Source organism: Bombus pyrosoma, linkage group LG1, assembly GCF_014825855.1.
Source record: "Bombus pyrosoma isolate SC7728 linkage group LG1, ASM1482585v1, whole genome shotgun sequence".
NCBI classification, from domain to species: Eukaryota; Metazoa; Arthropoda; class Insecta; order Hymenoptera; family Apidae; genus Bombus; species Bombus pyrosoma.
Window position 1 is genome coordinate 6,789,381 of NC_057770.1, and position 19,698 is coordinate 6,809,078.

The 19,698-nt window shown below is 34.0% G+C and overlaps 4 protein-coding genes across 7 annotated transcripts in view; 3 read left to right on the top strand and 1 right to left on the bottom strand.

The window, feature by feature from the left end:
* LOC122566928 overlaps positions 1 to 19,698 on the bottom strand; it is a 301,987-nt gene that overhangs the window by 21,722 nt on the left and 260,567 nt on the right. The gene's annotated exons all lie outside the window — the stretch shown is intronic.
* LOC122566963 lies at positions 905 to 5,726 on the top strand. 2 transcript variants are annotated; one of them, XM_043724967.1, is made up of 9 exons: positions 905 to 1,077; positions 1,209 to 1,449; positions 2,473 to 2,657; positions 3,100 to 3,349; positions 3,747 to 3,850; positions 4,123 to 4,239; positions 4,334 to 4,483; positions 4,805 to 4,864; positions 5,276 to 5,726. In XM_043724967.1, exons 3-9 carry the CDS (start codon positions 2,567 to 2,569, stop codon positions 5,452 to 5,454), a joined length of 951 nt encoding a protein of 316 aa, XP_043580902.1. In that variant the 5' UTR covers positions 905 to 1,077; positions 1,209 to 1,449; positions 2,473 to 2,566; the 3' UTR covers positions 5,455 to 5,726. The 2 variants fall into 2 exon arrangements, with proteins under 2 accessions (XP_043580902.1, XP_043580911.1); XM_043724976.1 differs by lacking the exons at positions 905 to 1,077; positions 1,209 to 1,449 and having other exon boundaries at positions 2,356 to 2,657; positions 3,095 to 3,349.
* LOC122566942 lies at positions 5,954 to 10,469 on the top strand. The gene is made up of 8 exons (XM_043724921.1): positions 5,954 to 5,973; positions 6,187 to 6,374; positions 7,754 to 8,000; positions 8,316 to 8,419; positions 8,924 to 9,043; positions 9,139 to 9,285; positions 9,684 to 9,743; positions 10,158 to 10,469. The coding sequence occupies exons 1-8, from the start codon at positions 5,969 to 5,971 to the stop codon at positions 10,316 to 10,318; spliced, it is 1,032 nt and encodes a 343-aa protein (XP_043580856.1). The 5' UTR covers positions 5,954 to 5,968; the 3' UTR covers positions 10,319 to 10,469.
* On the top strand, positions 13,343 to 18,580 carry LOC122566975. The gene is made up of 7 exons (XM_043724988.1): positions 13,343 to 13,496; positions 14,096 to 14,342; positions 14,695 to 14,798; positions 15,303 to 15,422; positions 15,518 to 15,667; positions 16,488 to 16,547; positions 16,915 to 18,580. Exons 1-7 carry the CDS (start codon positions 13,409 to 13,411, stop codon positions 17,070 to 17,072), a joined length of 927 nt encoding a protein of 308 aa, XP_043580923.1. The 5' UTR covers positions 13,343 to 13,408; the 3' UTR covers positions 17,073 to 18,580.

Genomic DNA, 19,698 nt, shown 5'->3' on the forward strand with positions numbered 1-19,698 from the left:
TACCCTCAATAGTCTTAAGGACCCACCATGAATCTCGGCATTTTCATAGTTAAGGTCCTGCAGACCAGAAACAAGCATCTTCTATTTCTAGCGTTCTTTACATTTTTGTTTGCTACGGGAAGATGCGGGAAATTTAGTTTTCTCACGTTAGTTTCCTCACCTACCAACCTAGAAAATTACCCAATCAAAAGCAACGTCTATCGCCCTCACTTTCCTAGCCAAAATTGTCCTTAACGAATCAGCTCATCTCGTGTCCTCAGACACACCTATCACTAGCTTTCCTCCGCCACAACATCGTCACTAAACTTACTTATTCTCTATCTTTAGAATAGTCAACATCTTTTAGCGAGTTTCTACCCCCCAGACCAGTCGCGTACTTAGTTTATACATACGCATCGGTGTAACTAGGTTCTATATAAAGTTGTTGGAGTGAATTGTGCTTTATACATGCCAATTCAATGTATATTCAATTGTGATTGTTGAACTCATAATAAACTTTGATAAAAAAGAAAGTTAGTAGTTGTTTTTCAAGTTTACGTGACACTGTCAACGTCGTATCTGGGCACATCGAGGGTACTCTTCCCATATACGAAACATAGAACAATAATTTCAGTTTCATACTGCGGCAAAACTATTCCTGTTCCATTTTTATAATCCATCAGTTACTATTATAAACAAGCCATGCGAGGAAATGATATAAAAGTAGGATATAGTCTAATAATATCGCAATTGATTCTCACTGACACTAATTATGAATATTAAATACGTTGCAAGCGGATTTCACAACGAGTTCCGTTTTCACAAGATAACAGAGACTTTGTAACCTTCAAGATAACACGTATGTAAGGAAATTATTTCATGAAACAGAGCTCATTTGCGGTGAAACTACAGTATTGATCATAAAGTTGTACGTATTTTTGACGCAAGAAGAGATCCAAAATCCTTTAACGTTGATGGCCTTTTAAATAAAAATATCTCTTATTTGAACGAGTATTTTTATCAATTTCGATTTACACAAGACAATTTTCATCTATTTTATTGCATCCTTTGGAAAGCATAGAAAGTTACATTTTAATTGTGAGTATTTTCATATGTATGTACCTTTCTTTCAATGGTGTGTCGGCATTTTTATTCTGCTTAGTACATTTTACGAATTGTGAATTTGTCGAAATCGTTTGATATATTTTAGCCACGTTCCGTTTCCACAGAGAACTACAGTGAAACAAAATGTTCTTCTCCTCTGGGATGGTACAAGGCGGTCGGTTGTACTCCTGTCCGAGCGAATCTCAACGACAGATGCGCGCAATCATACGATTGCTGTCACCTGGACAATTTATTACGGGATAAATGCTATGTGAATGGCAACGAGTATAGCATCGGGGAGATGTTAAGTCTGGAAAACAACAAACATTGCGACAGAAATTGTACGTGTACACAGCACAGAGATACGTAAGTATATCAACAATTAGTGATGTGTTGAAGTTTGATAGGTACAAACAGATCCGAATCAAATCTAATCCTTCATAGTCTTGCTGGAGAGATAGAATAGTTCAATTTTTCTACTGAATGATTCGGAAAACTTGTAACGTTCTTCACAATATCAATATATTCTGTTGGAAACTGAAAATGTGTTAAGACATGCTTAAGAGTAGTGTCTATGACTATAGGATTTTATTTATTAGTTTATTTAAAATGGATTAAACAGAGAACGATGGTTATTTAACGTGCTATAAGTAAGACAACTAAATAGTTAATTTACAACTCTCGTCACCGCTGCTTTATGCCTTCATTTGTGACGAAAATTTCAAGTCTATCAAATTGTTGTTGACCTATAGAATTTCAAAACGGAGAATCTCTCTCCATATATATATATGTTACTATCATCATCATTGAAACCTATTACTATTACTTGCCTAATATTCTACGAAGCACTGCATTTGGATAACTTGTTGATTTCACAACGTAAATTAAAACATATTGGCAAGTTAGAAAATTAGAATGCTGCAACGCAAAATGGTTCATAAACCGGTATACTCTAGCTGAGGCTTTCGTATTTCAGTAAACTAAAATTTTATAATGTATCATATTTGGTAATAAATTATCGATATACACAGATGCTTGGGATCATTCATTGAAAAATTGTCAGTGCATCCCTCCATTAGTGTTCTGATAATGTAAAGTGTACTGATGTTGCCGAAGGTCGACACAATTATTCAGGACATCGACCTTAACAACAGATTTCAAACTCATTGAAATTCGCGATTTCCACTACATCCTACGTAATTACCAATACAATCTTAACCTGATAGCGATTAACGATTTTTGTACAAGTCTGCCTGACACTTTTCATTGATAAACAATTCTATTTTCATTTCGAATATTCAACGACGTATTTCAGTTGATAAACCATAACGATTAGTTCTTAAGTCCATTGAGAAGAACGCTGACCTAGGTAACCCCACTCCCTTCCAGAGTTCCAGCCATTCCTGCTATACATTCACGATCAGAACTACATATAAAAGATGAGAGACGATCGCATTAGACTTTGTGCAAAGTTCGCGATTTGATGATGGCAGGGCTCGGTAATAAACGGTATTCGATCATCCAAACATGTGTTCTTCTGATGTTCTTAATCGTCGTTCAAGTAACAGGACAAGGTAAGAGGTTTATCTTCAAAGACTCTTTTATTAAGTACATTTATTAAGCTCTAAACGCCCTTCACAGAGGGTTACATAGCACCTGCAAAGAGTTGCTTGATAATACGCTTAAACTATTGATCTTCATTATAACTTAAGTAGTTATCATTAACTTGGCTATCATTAACCCTTACGCTGTCAAGCAACGAGATACCTGTTCCACGCAACAGGGAATTAAAAGTCTTTTAAAGCGACGGTGGTCGACAAGTTTCTTTTGTTTAAATAAGAAAATTCCATTAATTTCATCGCACCAATTTATACAGCGAAAAAGATGATTTGCTTTTATATTTATTATTGTTCGGAATGGTATGTCGGGATTTTTACTCTGCTCATTTCACTAGTTTTTACCATAGTGAATCGGCGAGTTTCTCGTAATCGTATCGTTCATCTTGGCGAAGTTTAGTTTCCGAAGAGAACGGCGGCGAGATAAAGTGTCCCGGTCCTCTGAGATATTACAAGGCGCTTGGTTGCACTCCTATTTACGTGAATCCCAACGACAATTGCGCGGAAGCGTACGATTGCAGTCACCTGGACGATTGGTCACGGGATAAATGCTATGTGAATGGCCACGAATACAGTGTGGGAGAGACGTTGAGACCTGAGGATAGCAATCCCTGCGACAGGAATTGCACGTGTACACACTCCAACAATGAGTAAATACTTACATTTTAGCTTCGACGATCGTAGCAATTAGCGATGGATTAAAGTTCAATATGTAGCGATAAATCCGAATCGCATCTAACTTAGCATAGTCGTTCTCACAAGATATAGTATTTCAATCTTTGTACCGGGTGATTGACAAAACCCGTAATGTTTTTCACATTATCGATATCGGTATATTCTGCTGGAATCTTTCTGCAATGTATTAGTATTTGACGACTATATAGTACTATGTATAAATTATACGCAGTAGCGCGTGAAAAGATTCAAACTTTTACAGAAGTCTTTTATGAATATGTTATGTGCCTTATACGAATTATTCTCTTTATCAACGCGCGTCGCTTGAAGCAAGTAAAATTAACAAGAAGGACATTTTTATTATGTAAACAGTTCCAATTTCGCATGCGAGGAAAGAAAAACTTGCGATCGTATAGAAGAAGAGAGTTGTTTGTACAGAAGAGTCCATGGTCTTTGTTGTGACGATCCATTTTGTGGTGAGTAAATAAAATTCAACAAATTAGGATTGTGATGAGAGAGATTAAACAATTTTGAGAGTATTGGGTATTTGACATTATCTGAAAAGTATAATTCGTTTTCCACACATTGTCGTTTAATGTTAGAAGCAAACCCTGTTTTCTTTGGATAATTTAATAGCATAACATGTCAGACTACAAATATTTATGCAAATTTATATTATCATGAATGTAATTGAAAAGATGGAAGCTACAGAGTTATTATGTGACTTTGACTGTATTTTTTATGATAGATATAGGAGAATCAGATGCGATTTGTAATGTTGACGGCAAAGTATATCGGGCCGGACAGTTCTTCCATCCAAACTCCAATCCGAAGCTGATGTGTGTCTGCTTGGATGGATACACAGGTATATTATGAACGAGAAATTAAAATGTCCATGATAAAGTAATTGGTATTTGCTGTATAATTCAGAAATCGAATTTATTTATATTCTGTTTTAGGTGAAAATATCGAGCCCTTCTGTCAAGAAATGAAGCACGATCCTTGCTCTCCTATGTTCGCGGACGATGCTGACAAAGTTCACGACAAATATACACCTATTTGGTTTACGCGTGCAAATTTTATTTGTCCAATACCTTTTTACAGATACCGTAAGTTTACAATAAGAAACACGTGTTTAACCCTTCTGCGATTTTTGGATTTTTTATCGAATCATGTTTTCCTAAAGATAGAAGATTTCACAAGTCTGAGGATAACGCGGTGAATGTTTGATTAAAATCAGCTGATAACATTAACAATCTCTTTTCAAATTCATTTTTATCAAATTTTCTTCAAGTCTCGATCGACACGAGACCTGAGATTGAGATAGAAAAATTCAAATATCGCGCCAGAGTTAAATCGTTATTTTCTTGAGGAAATATTAATTTCCTTTAAAAGAAACGTCCTTCATAGTATTAACTCTGTTTTCGTAGCGGAATCAAGCGACGCCATTATTCGTAAACACGACAGCACTTCGTTCGTTTCTGAGAAAGGTACGTGACGTTGAGAATAATGTGCTTTAACTTGTAACATAACAATTCCAGAGGTTTTGAATATTGATCAGAATATGTTAAATTTACTTCGAATTCTGTCCGAGGCATAATCGAAGATATTTTCGGGCTTATCGAAGTAGAACTATTTGAACTGAAACGTAATAAACGAAAAGACAAATTTTTATTATTTATTAAATTATTTATTTAGATTCGCAGACAGAAAATATAAAAATAAATATCAATAAAAATACTCTTCTACGTGCAATTATAATTTGATAATCTGGCAATTAACGATTGAAACAGAAAACGTTTAATAATTAAAACAGTTCAACAGCTAACTTTCTATCGTAAACAAGATCTCCGATAAACAAGATAGTTAACGATAGTAATTCTATCATATTACTCTCATAGAAAACAGAATGTGCCGGCATGGTAATGTTATGATGAACATAGGCGACGAATTGAGCTTGGACCAACCATCCAATCACATGGTTAATCATCCCCTCGTAACATGCGTGTGCGAAGTGCCTCCAGTTGTGACGTGTAAGAAAGTTAAAGAGCAAGTGTTTCATTTTGTTAGCGATCTATAGAATTTCCAAACGAAAAATAAATATATATGTATATATGCATATACGTATGTATGTATGTATTATTATTTTAATCGCTGAATCTTTTTTTTTTACTATCATTCGTCCAATATTCTGTAACGAATCGCATTTGAATAACGCGCAGATGTTATAACGTGAAGTAAGATGCTTTAGTTTATTAGAAAATTAGAACGTTCCAATGGTTTATTGGAATGATTCATAAATCGACATACTTTATCAAAGGCTTGTGTATTTGAATAAATCAAGGAAGCTGACATTTTTAAAAATCCCTTCCCTCCAAAATGAGTGTACGGTGTTTGGTAATAAATTACCAATATAAATGCTTGAGATCGATTATTCAAAAATGTTTAATGCATTCCGCCATTGGTAGCGTGATAATGTAATGTGTATCGATGTTGCCAATGAACAACAACCTACGTAATAAGTTCAAGCGTGCGATCGACGCAATTATTTTGGACGTCGACCTCGAAAACAGACTCCAAAATCATTGAAATTCATGAGGTGCGCCACATTCTATACATGTATTTGTCAACACAATTCTTACCTGACTGTGATTACAAATTTCTGTGTAAGACTTCCTACTTTCACTGATAAACATTTTATTTTTGTTTATCTAATATTCAATGACGCATTTCAGTTGATTAACTATAACAACTAGTTCTTAAGTTTATGGAAAAGAACGTCGACCGCGGTAATATCCACTCCCTTCCATAGTTCGAGCTATTCCTGGTATATATTCACGGTCAAAGCTACATATAAAAGACGGAAGGCGGTGATGACGGGAGAATACGCTTGCAGAGTTCACGATCTGACGATGGCTGGATTCGATAATAATTCAAGTTCAATCATTGGAAAATGCGTTCTTCTGATGTTCCTAATAATTGTTCAAGTGACAGGACAAGGTAAGGAGTTTATTTACAAAAAATAACACTTCGTACCACTGATTGTCATAATGATTTAAGCCTTATATTGTCTAGCAACGGGATACTTTGAGCGAGTTCTCTCCAGACGATAATTTTAATTTATTTCTCCGAAACTGGTAGTTTTCTATTTCGTAGTAAATCGATGTAGTAGATCGATTTTGAAATTAATTGCTACTGTTACGAATTTCATTGCAATCAAATTTCACTACGATTTATGTTGTCATTATGTAGCAAAAGATGTTGATCATTTCACCCGTAGTTTCCAAGCGATTCACATATTTGTAAACAAAACGAACACACTTGTACTTCGTTATAATCGTGTACGCATAATACGTAGAAATAACGAACTTACGAGACCTTAGCACATGATCGTCTGCACTTGATTATCATGTTATCTTACATCATTCGATGAAAATATACAAGAGGTTCGTATAAATACTCGATAACTGATAACATGTCGTTAAGAGAACGGTCAAAATGCATGTGTAAATTAAAATAAGTTTGATACAGTAGATATATGAACTTGTCGAAGAAGTACGTCCTCACCACCTACGATTTTTCGTTCAATTAATAGCAGCAGTTCATGTTCATACATGAGGATTCCACGAAACATTTGCTCTTAAATGCAGAGTGTCTCGTTTAAATCTACCCACGCAATTATCTCGTAAACTATTCATTATTCGACAAAATATTTCAAGTAAAATTTACTTCGTTTCAAGGGCGCTATCTTTTGATAGTTACAAATTTTTCTCGGTGGACGTACCTTAGATTTCAAGGTGATTTTCGTTCTTTTAATTGAAACTACGCATTTTTTTTATACATCACCCGATGCAGTTTTTAATTAAAACTGCAGTATATAAGACAAGGAAAACAAAAATAAGGAACGTAGTAGATTTTCTTTCCTTGTCTTTCATCTTATTGTTAGACGTTCAAACAAGCAAATTTTCATTTACGGCAATTCAGATAATAGGAGCTCAGATAAAGTTCAATTAATCAGGCACTACTAAAATTTCGATTACATAAATAAAGTTCACATAAACGGAGTTCCATTCTATCGCACTGTGCTATAAAACTAACATATGTATACATATGTATGTATACATTTACAGTAAGATTTTACGTTTTTCCGCGTGACAGAGATTTCTATTAATTTAATCTAATTTTATTTTAATTTTACCACTCTATACAATACAGAAAACAAATAAATTTTTATTCTTAGTATTTTACTCGTATATTATTGTTTAAAAGAGATATGTATAAGGATTTTTATTTTGTTTGCTCCAACACTTTTCACCTGCACGAATCAATGAATTCCTGGTAATTATTTCCCTCATTCCGGTCATGGTTCGTTAATAAAGAGGACTGCAATGAAGCAAATTGTCCTGGTCAATTGATTGTGAGACATTACAAGGGGATTGGCTGTACTCCTATTTACGCGAATCCTAACGACTGTTGCGCAAAAGCATACGATTGTAGTCACCTGGACAGTTTGTCACGGGATAAATGCTATGTGAATGGCCACGAATACAGCGTCGGGGAGATGCTGAAACCCGAGGACAGCAATCCTTGCGATTGGAATTGTACGTGTACACAGTACGAAAATACGTAAGTACATTAGCTTTGATGATCGTAACAATTACTATTGGGTGCAAGTTCAATACGTGCAGACAGATCCAAATCAAATCTAATCCTTCATACAGCCTTGCTCATAAGACGTAATAATACAACTTTTGTATCGATGTATTCTGTATATTCTATTGGGATCTGTATATGTATTAGTACTTTTAATGGTTACATACCGCAAGTCATGAGAGCATAACAAAAATCGTTTATGAATATATCACCATTTGAAAATTCATGAACACGCATTACTGGAACTAAGTAAGATTAACCAAAAGAATATTTTTATTGTGTGAGCAGTGCCTTTTTCCATTGCGGGAGATTAAACGATTGTAATAGTACAGAGGAACAGAGTTGTTCGTACAGAAGAACGCATGGTCTTTGTTGCGCAGATCCATTTTGCGGTGAGTAAACTAAATACGATAAATTAAGATTGTAATAAGAAAGATCAAATATCTTCAGAAGTATTGGTATTAACATAATTTATCATTCATTTTATGCTGGTCGTTGTTTAAAAGCAAATCCTATTTTCTTTGAATGATACAGTAGGACAGCGGTTCTCAACTCGTGGCCATGAAGTTCTCACACATGCAAATTATTGCCGTCTTATTCGAATAAAAAGTATTTAGCATGTGCATTTACTCGTAATAAAACCTTTCTCTATGAATTTGATAGTTGTTAATGTGCAGTCGACAAGTGTTTTAAATATACAAATGCATTTGGCACGTTACGGATTCAGATTTTGATAACAAAGAATCATTTACGGGGGGTCAATGGTGAACAAAAGGTTGCGAACCGCTGCAGCAGTAGAATAGTTAGACTGAGGATACTTATGCAAATTTATATTCTTATGAACATCACTGAGAAGACGGAATGTAAAGATCTCTGGTTTTGATCGCGTTTTCTAGATATGGAAGAAACAGATAATACAACTTGTATCGCTAACGGTAAAGTTTATAAGGCCGGAGAGTACTTCTATCCAAACGCTAATCCAAAGTTGTTGTGTCTTTGCATGGAGGGATACACAGGTATAATATGAAAGAAAAGCTGAAATGTGTGCAACGAAGTAATTGGTATCTAATTTATCAGTAAAAAAATGAAATATAATTAAATTTCCTTTTAGGTCAGAATATCGAGCCTTTCTGTCAGCAATTGAACCGTGATCCGTGCTCTGCTCTCTTCGCGGAAGCTGCTGTCCAAGTTCATGACAAGTCGATACCTGTGTTTTTCCTGTTTAATCATTTCTGTCATATAACCTTTTATAGATATCGTAAGTTCACAATGGTTTTCACGTGTTTTTAAGCCTTCTACGTTTTTCTGACGTTTTTTGCGGAATCATGTCTTTTTAACGTTAGAAAATTTCATAAATCTTAAGCTAGAGGAAATTAACAATTTTTTTAAAGCGCTATTTAAAAGTCTCCTTAATAAGCATACTTTTAAAGTCTCCTTTTAATTTCATTTTTGACCGAGTCGTATGCCTCTATCGTTGGAGAACGTTTTAAATTAAATTCATGCGTAAGATGAAAAGTCTTTTTATCGATTCATACGATACCTAAATTCAGATGCAAAAATTCAAGTACCACGGCAGAGTTAAATCGTTATTTTCTGAAAGAAACATTAATTTTCCTTATGAGAGATGTATTTCTAGAATTAACTTTGTTTTTGCAGCAAATTCAAGGGACAGAATTATTTCTAAAGATGACAACACTACATCAGTCCCTGTAGAAGGTACGTGACGTTGAAAATAATGTGCTTCAACGTGTAACATTATCTTTCATGCTTTCTTATTCGAAATTCTGAAAATAACATTACACAATAAGATTCGCTAATTCCCTAGTTTATCATTATAGAAATTTTTAATTGACTGATCTATCTACCTTTCAGTTTCAATGTGAAGCAAGTTCTATGTAGGATTTCATAGCTAATCTTTTCGCGTAATCTCGTCAATAAAGTCATCATCGTAGAATAATCAGCTGATCATTCAGTACGAACATTTAATACTATCGTCGGCGAAAATTCAGGAAAAGAAGAAAACTCAATTTATTCTATTCAGTATCCTTCCTTGATCATTTAGATACTCGCCTAGTTTATTTTACTAACAAGACAATTAACGATACTAATTCCATCATATTGATCTTGCAGGAGAGGTAATGTGCCGGCACGGTAATCTGACGCTGCACATAGGCGAGGAATTGAGCGATGAACAACCAATCGAGATTTGGTCTGCCGGCATGAAATGCGTTTGCGAGGTGCCTCCATATTTGACGTGCTACATGCCATTGCCATCACCAGAAGAAGACTAAAGTCGAGATAATTTTTAAACGTAAACTATCTATCTAACTGCTTTAGTTCTTGAACATGTTATCGTTATCTGGCTAATTTTCGAAAGCTATCGCGTTTAAATAATTTGATGATTTTATGATGTGAAATAAAATACATTAGTAAGTTAAAAAATTAGAACGTTTCAATAATTAGTAGAATAGCTCGTAAATCGATATAATCTACCAAAAGCTGTTCTATTTTACTAAATCGTAGCAGCTGAAATTTTTTGTTTTAATAATTTTTAATAATTTCTTTTTGTTAATAAATTACCGATATAGATGCTTGCTACTCATTCATTCAAGAATTTTTAATTCATTAATGGTATCTAATCTGTATTAACGTCGTCAAAGAGCAACAACGCACGTAGTAAATCCATTACCTCAAAAAGAGACTCCAATATCGTAGAAATCCGTATGGTGCGCCATACTCTGTATAATTAGCAACACAATCCCAGCCTGATAGTGATTAAACATTTCTATACAAGCATGCGCTATTTCCTTCACTGATAAACATTTCATCCACTGATAAACATTCATTTAACACAATATTCTATAACACATTTTAGTTGAATAACTAGACTAAACAGTCCTTCAGCTCATAAAAAAATACTGGTCCAGGTAATATCTCTCTTCCACGGTTGCATCTATTCGTGATATTCATTCACTGTCAAAGCCCCATACAAAAGACGGAAGACGATCGCGATAAAAGAATACGTGTGCAGAGCGCAGGATCTAACGATGGCCGGGCTCGAAAATAATTCACGAAGTAAGAAGTTCATTTAGGAAAAGTATCTCGCTGATAAACTTGGTACCATTGATTATCTTAATGACTTAACCCTTAAGTTGTGCAGCAGCGAGGTACCTAGGTACTTTGAACATAATCTTTCCATACAGTAAATAATATAATATAATGTGATAATTTTAGTTTCATATTTTTCTTGTTTTCAGTTATAAAGAATTCGCATCAAAATATTATACGAAAGAACGATATATCGATGCACGTCGATCCTGAAAGTAATTCTCACTGATACGAATTATGAAAATTGAATTCGCTGCGAACGAATTTTACTACGAAATTTCTGGTTATCATAAGATAATAAGATATTTTTAACCCCGTCAATTTCTCCTTCCGAGATATTCAAACATTTCCAAATAAAGCGAACAGACTGTTTATCATTATAATTGCGTATACGTAATATACACAAATAACGAATTTGCTAGGTTTTTCCACACGATTGTACATACTTGATTACCATGTCATTTTAATACATCGTTTCATGAAAATAGACACGAGGTTCGTGTAAATATTTGATAATTGATAAGGCGTTGTTTGATGAATTGGAAAATGTTAATTAAAATCGGTTATATGTTACACTGCGCGATAAGTTTCACGTACACATGTGTCTTCGTTTATAACAAGATTTTACAAGTATTTGCAACGTGACGGAAATTTCAAATGACTTTGAAATGGTAGTGGGGTATGTTTTTATCTAAACAAGTAATTTTTAGCCCTATAAAATATAGTGAACCATGAGATCTTTCTTCTACGTATCTTTTATATACGCTATTGTTTAACAGATATACAAAGATTTTTATTCTCTTTGTTTCACCTTTTTTGTGAATTTCTCCTAATCGTATCGTCCACTTCGGACACGTTTCGTTCATAAAGAGGATTGCGATGAAACAAAATGTCCTGATCTACTGATTATGAGACATTATAAGTCATCCGATTGTCAGAATTTCTATTTACGCGAATACCAACGAAATTTGATGTAATATGGCGTTAAGTCAAATGTTTACCATAACGTTAGCGTTGTCAACAAGTTGTAATAGCAGAAATTATCAAAGAGTCACTTCAACATTTTTACATGGAATTGTACATTGGATCTAATTTCCGTCGTACGTTTATTTGCGTTTATAATAAATGTTTAAATAACACGACACTTCTCGCGCCTTTCAGTAAATAAAAAGATTTTGATGTGTAGAAGCAAATAAACTTGATGGATATACTTCTCTACATGCACGTATTATTTTATCTCGAAGCTCTTCAGTAAAGTTAGCTGTTTTGTTGTAAACAATGGTTTGAAAATATACCCATAAGAAAAAATCTACTGGAGAAAAATCTATACGGAAGAACGCATGGTCTATGTTGCGCAATCTGTTTACTGAAGAATCTGTTTACCGTACAATTTTCATATTAGATAGATGTTCGATGTAAAATTTCATAGCGAATCTTTTCGTATAATCTTGCCAATCAAATTCGTATCATCAATGAAATTAATTAATACTTTTTTCGACAGAAATCCAGATCTTCTTCCTTGTTTATTAGACACGCGCTTAATGTACTTTACTAACAACGCATTTAACGATGGTAATTCCATCACAGAGAACACAAAATGTGGCGATACGCTGATAGGACGACGGATGAACGTAGGAAACTCGGAACAACTATGTTGACTTGGTTTGGTAACGTAGAAAGCGTCACCTCCGTCGTTGATACGCAAGAATATGATACTACTTTTTGACCACTTCTTAAAATTTGATAAAAAATTATCAATACATATGTGTGAATACTTCAGGTGATTCGTTGAAGAATTTTTAATATATCCCTTCATCAGTGTAGTGATAATGTACGTAATGTGTATGAATATTAACGAAGAACAACCAAGCCCGTAACAAGTTCAAGCGTGCGATCGACACATTTACTTTGGACTCCGCCATTAACAATACACTCGAAAATCATTGACATCCGTGAGGTGCGCAACGCTCTACATGCATAATTACCAACACTATCCTACTCTGACTGTGATTAAGAATTTCTGTGTAAGTTTGCATTACTTTCTTCGATGATAAACGTTCTATTTTCATTTATCTAATATTTTGTGACGTAATTCGGTTGATTAACAGTAATAACAAGTTCTTCAGCTCATTAAGAAGAATGCTGACTTAGGTAATATCCACTCCCTTCCATAGTACGAGCTATTTCAGCTATTTATTCACGTCAATGCTGCATATAAAAGGCGGACGGTGGCGGTGCCAGGAGAATACGCGTGTAGAGTTCACGATTTGAAGATGGTCAGGCTCGGTAATAATTCGCGTTTAATCATTGGAAAATGCGTTCTTCTGATGTTCCTAATAGCTGTTCAAGTGACAGGAGAAGGTAAGAAATTTATCTACGAAATGTATCTTAGTGATATACTTCGTACCGATGGTTATTATAATGGTTTGATCCTTATGTTGGCTAGCAACGGTGTATCTTGGTTCTTCTACGGTATTCTTCCCATACGCAAAATATAGAACGATAAAATTAATTTTGCGCACAGGAATATTCTTTGAAAAATGACGAATTTGTGCGATTTCTGCGCAAGATGGTTTTACGCTTTGTTATCGTGTTATATAAATCGTTACTTTACATCGTCCGATAAAAGTATACAGAAGGTCCGTGTAAATACTTGAAATGTGAATTGGAACTTATATATAGCGCATTGTGCGAAAAGTTTCACATAACACGTCTACATAGATAATACGATTTTGCGTGTTTGTGTATTTCTTTCGAGTAAAACGACAAATTTTCATCGATCTAACTGCATCGTTTTATAAAAAAATGTAAGAAGCTATTAAACTCTTATGCTACGTATATTTTATATGTATTACTGCTTGAAAGACGCATAACGACTTTTATTCTGCTTCTTTCACTGCGCAAATCAGTGAATTTCTTCTAATTATTTCGTTCACTTTCTTCATGTTTCATTGATAAAGAGAACTGCAATGAAGTAAATTGTCCCGCTGAACTGATTGTGAGATATTACAAGGGGATTGGCTGTACCCCCATTTACGCGAATCCCAACGACTGTTGTGCGGAAGCATACAATTGCAGTCATCTGAACAATTTGTCACGGGATAAATGCTATGTGAATGGCAACGAATACAGCGTCGGGGAGATGCTGAAACCCGAGGACAGCAATCCTTGCGACCGGAATTGCACATGTACGATGTTCAGAGATACGTAAGTACATTAGCTTTGGCGATCCTAACGATTAGTAATTGGTTTAAGTTCAATGTACATCAAATAAATCTGAATCGAATCAAATCCTTCATAATCCTGTTTATCAGATATAATAGTTCGATCTTTGTATTGGGTTATTCGGAAAATCCACAACGTTATTCACACTATAAATATATTCTGTTGGGATCTGTATATGTATTAGTACCTTTAATGGTTACATACCGCAAGTCATGAGAGCATTCGAACTATAACAAAAATCGTTTATGAATATATCATCATTTGAAAATTCATGAACACGCATTACTGGAACTAAGTAAAATTAACTAAAAGAATATTTTTATTGTGTGAGCAGTGCCTTTTTCCAATGCGAGAGATTAAACGAGTGTAATAGTACAGAGGAACAGAGTTGTTCGTACAGAAGAACGCATGGTCTTTGTTGCGCAGATCCATTTTGCGGTGAGTAAACTAAATACGATAAATTAAGATTGTAATAAGAAAGATCAAATATCTTCAGAAGTATTGGTATTAACATAATTTATCATTCATTTTATGCTGGTCGTTGTTTAAAAGCAAATTCTATTTTCTTTGAATGATACAATAGGACAGCGGTTCTCAACTCGTGGCCATGAAGTTCTCACACATGCAAATTATTGCCGTCTTATTCGAATAAAAAGTATTTAGCATGTGCATTTACTCGTAATAAAACCTTTCTCTATGAATTTGATAGTTGTTAATGTGCAATCGACAAGTGTTTTAAATATACAAATGCATTTGGCACGTTAGGGATTCAGATTTTGATAACAAAGAATCATTTACGGGGGGTCAATGATGAACAAAAGGTTGCGAACCGCTGCAGCAGTAGAATAGTTAGACTGAGGATACTTATGCAAATTTATATTCTTATGAACATCACTGAAAAGACGGAATGTAAAGATCTCTGGTTTTGATTGCGTTTTCTAGATATGGAAGAAACAGATAATACAACTTGTAACGCTAACGGTAAAGTTTATAAGGCCGGGGAGTACTTCTATCCAAACGCTAATCCAAAGTTGTTGTGTCTCTGCATGGAGGGATACACAGGTATAATATGAAAGAAAAGCTGAAATGTGTGCAACGAAGTAATTGGTATCTAATTTATCAGTAAAAAAATGAAACATAATTAAATGTTCCTTTAGGTGAGAATATCGAGCCTTTCTGTCAGCAATTGAACCGTGATCCGTGCTCTGCTCTCTTCGCGGAAGCTGCTCCTCAAGTTCATGACAAGTGGTTACCTGCGTTTCTTACGATACCAAGATATCATTGCTATAAATTTGTATATATAGGCCGTAAGTTCACAATTGCAAACACGTGTTTAATCCTTCCGCGTTCTCTGCATCAGAAGTATTAACTTTCTATAAAATGTTTCGTAGACGATTAATTAGTTGTAAAAAAAATTAATTTTGGAAGTTACAATACTAGCTACCGCCTAATAACTGAACTGATTGCCATTCACTGGGAAAATTTGATGTCGGCTAGGGAGATAGCGTCCAAGTTCGGCATAAGCAGCTCCGAAAATGGTTATGAACGATATCTTTTCGCAGTTTTTGTTAACTTTTTGGAATTCTCAAGATAAGTGCAAACAGATGTAATAACTAGAATTGGGATAGTGCTCGTGTTTAAATTATAATGGTGGACGTGAAACATTTTTTTATTTTTCTATCCTACTCGATGCTGAAATTGCGTTTGGGTGTGACGTACAAATATCCCGAAGTATAATTAAAAAGTAAAGCTTTATAATTATTACGCAGATTGAGAAAGTGTGCTATGAATTGAAATTTGAAACAGTGAGAAACATTCTATTAATTAAGGTTTCTATCAAGTGAGATTTTCCAGAGATACATAAGATATACGTACTTAGAAAAAAGCCAAAATGTACAAATAATTACAAAATACATCATTTATACTCATTTTTAAAGCTGCTTATGGGCAGACCTCGACGTCATTTTTCCAGTCGATATCAAATTTTCCCAGCGAATAGTACTTGTTTCAGTTATCAAGAGGTAAAGTACTATAACTTCCAACAGTTATCTTTTTCAAGTAATTATTCATTTCGAAAACTTCCTCGTAAGAGAAATCTATTTTACAGAATTAATTTTGTTTTTGCAGCGAACATAAAGAGCGTCGATATTGAGGAATTTAAAAACGTTATGTCGGTTTCTGAGGGAGGTACGTGGCTTTGAGAATGTGCTTCAACCTGTAACGTCATTTCTAATGTCTCTCTATCTGTATTTCTCGAAATAATATTCAAATAGAATTCATCGATTTCGTATTTCATCATCATCATAGAAATTTTAGCTTGACCAGTCTGTTTATCATTCAGTTTTCATATCAAATAGATCTGATGTAGAATTTCATAGCTAATCATGAGGTGATCATTTAGTACGACTATTTAATGCTGTTGGCAAAAATCAAAGAATTAAACGCAGCTCTTTGGCACTTGCTTGGCATTTGATACTCGTCTCACTCATCTTACTGTGAAGTTGTTATGCGAATGCAGTCAATGATGTTAATTTTATTATACTGGCTTTTACAGAAACCAGAACGTGCCGATTTTATAATGATACGAATAGCATAGGTGAGGAATTTGACCCGGAACCGGTCGACATGTGGACGGTTGACTTGAAATGTAAATGCGAGGTGCCTCCACTTATAACGTGCCAGAGGTCAATGGCAATACCACAAGAAAATTAAAGTCGAGATCTTTTTTAAACGTAAACTATTTATCTAACTGCTTTAGTTCTTGAACATGTTATCGTTATCTGGCTAATTTTTGAAAGCTATCGCGTTTAAATAATTTATTGATTTTATGATGTGAAATAAAATACGTTAGTAAGTTAAAAAATTAGAACGTTTCAATAATTAATAGAATAGCTCGTAAATCGATATAATCTACCAAAAGCTGTTGTATTTTACTAAATCGTAGCAGTTGAATTTTTTTAAATACACTTTGTTACTGAAAGAAAGGAATGTGTTGCATTTGATAAGAAATTGCTTTCTTTATTAAATTTGCATTTCTTTATTATCCTAACTATGTCTATTAATGGCATAGTTTATCAACCAATCTTTGATAACGAAGGGATAATAAACGATAGAATGAGACTCGTTTTACGACGCGACGTGCCAGCTTTGATATAAACTTGTAATGTTTGCATAATTAATATGATTATCCGGTATTTCATTGCTCGAAATTGAAAAACTTTCTGTTCTTTAAAGGAGCCATCTTTTCATCCTGCAGAAACACCTTCTATCAATCTGTGTTATATCTTGAAAACCATATTTCAGAAAGTTCTTAAGCTTCTTAAGTCTTTGTATCGCGCGCGCATTCGAACGAAGTTTTAAATCGTAGATAAGAGAAAAAGATATATATATATATATACCTCTTATAATATAAATAATTCACCCAACTTTTAATCCAAGAACGTTATTCATCGAATACCTTGGACGAGTTTAACGATCGAAGAAAATTTAAGGAATTTCGAGTATCTTAGTAGATATCGGACAACTATGCGTTTCATAAATCTGTCATAATTTACCGAAGATTGCGGTACATCCCACTGAATACCGAGATTTTTCCTGTCTCTGTCAAATTTTACGATTCTCAATTTATAATCCGCGAAAGCATGGTAGAAACTGTTTTATTGCAAAGGAAGAGAAAACGAACTTCCAGTTTTAGTTTTCTTTTTTCTTTCTTCTTGTTTCATATGTCACTATCGATGTTTTATCTATCGTGATCTGATAAAAATAAGTTATATGTTTATAGAAATTAACAAGGAAATAAACAAATAAACAAATCTCAAGAATTAACAAAAATCTTGCATGCATGAACCTAATAGTTTGACCACGTTGATAAGAACGTTTCAAATATTTTCAGATATACCAGAAACGAACCTGCGAACGTATCGTGGTTCTTTTAAAAAATTTAATTCGCAGCTTACGCTGCGGTACACAACGCACAACGTTGTATCACGTTCCCAGACCTACTAATTCCTCATTCATTTAAATGAACCAGAAGCATGCTTATATCTCGTGTAACATGACGTTAGTAGAAAAAATAAAGAGATCCAAAAACGTTGCATTAATGATACGAAATGTGCACATTCCTCGGGACTAAATATTGAAACGTTTGTCGTACTATTTTATTTTATTCATTTTTATGTATTTTATATGTAACTGAATTAAACTGGGTGGTTCACCAAAAATTTGAAAACTTTCCTTAATAATTCACAAAATCCCACATACTCGTACACCGATTTAATAATTTTGTTTCTGTTGAAAAATTGTATTTCTCATAAAAAAAAAAAAAAAAAAAATCTGAACCGATCGACTACCCAAAGATTGAATTAACAATTTACCTTTTCCGATGAAAAGCAAGCATAGATCCAAATGCATAGATTACACTCCGCTTTGGCGAATAACTACGTTTAAGTATCTGAAATTTCACCTAATACGAGTTCTTTTCATCACGATGTGTGCACTCTTTAAGTAATTATGTTGTTATACCTATTTTTAGTGATATTCACGTTTCAAGCAAAGCCAGCATTTGCATGCATTTGAATACGTTACAATGCCTCCTACGTACAAACTGACGTTTTTACCAGCTATTTACGTGCTCGCGCGAACTTTTTGATTACGTAATCTATACTTGCATCGCGTTGTTTTCAGTTTCAATGCTATTCTGATATCTTCCACGTAAATTTAAACCGCAGAGTGCGTCATTTTGATATAAAATGTTATACTGTAAATTTTCGATGAAACGACCGCGTATTTTACAGAAGAAAATATTCAAAGAGATTTCAATATGTAGATGGATCTTGCTCCATTCAAAGATATATTGAAAAGAGAAAATAACCTAGATTTCCTAGATAGATGTGTGGGATGTAATACAGATATGTGTCACGATTGTAGAAAATAAAGATAAAATTTGAAAAAATAACTGTAAATAGACGAGGGATACACGATCTAATTCTTGAACTCATTTGATGAGTAGGTTACTTAATAATTCTTATAATAATTCTTAAACAACTATTATTATTAAGCTACAATTAATCGATTAATCCCATTTTCCCAAACTGTATACAGTTTATGTATGGAGAAAAGTTTTGTGAGAAGTTACCAATGAAAGATAAAAATTCGAGAAGTAGAAGGTTACAATTTTACAATTTAAGATATAATATTAGAATTGAATATTAGAATTTGTATACTTTGTACAATTTTTGTTCGTTAAACTTTATAATTTTAGTTGCTGAAATATTACTCGAAATTAATTAGGATTATTTTCCTTAGAAAAAGAGTTTCTAGTTTTCAATTATTTTCGTTT

Excerpts from the sequence above, each read along its gene's own strand:
- LOC122566963 (XM_043724967.1), top strand. The coding sequence starts at position 2,567 with ATGATGGCAGGGCTCGGTAATAAACGGTATTCGATCATCCAAACATGT. Across the intron at positions 2,658-3,099 it reads CGTTCAAGTAACAGGACAAG|TTTCCGAAGAGAACGGCGGC; the intron begins GTAAGAGGTTTA and ends GGCGAAGTTTAG. Across the intron at positions 4,484-4,804 it reads AATACCTTTTTACAGATACC|CGGAATCAAGCGACGCCATT; the intron begins GTAAGTTTACAA and ends CTGTTTTCGTAG.
- LOC122566942 (XM_043724921.1), top strand. Across the intron at positions 6,375-7,753 it reads TGTTCAAGTGACAGGACAAG|AGGACTGCAATGAAGCAAAT; the intron begins GTAAGGAGTTTA and ends TCGTTAATAAAG. Across the intron at positions 8,420-8,923 it reads TTGCGCAGATCCATTTTGCG|ATATGGAAGAAACAGATAAT; the intron begins GTGAGTAAACTA and ends CGCGTTTTCTAG.
- LOC122566975 (XM_043724988.1), top strand. The coding sequence starts at position 13,409 with ATGGTCAGGCTCGGTAATAATTCGCGTTTAATCATTGGAAAATGCGTT. Across the intron at positions 14,799-15,302 it reads TTGCGCAGATCCATTTTGCG|ATATGGAAGAAACAGATAAT; the intron begins GTGAGTAAACTA and ends TGCGTTTTCTAG. Across the intron at positions 15,423-15,517 it reads CTGCATGGAGGGATACACAG|GTGAGAATATCGAGCCTTTC; the intron begins GTATAATATGAA and ends ATGTTCCTTTAG.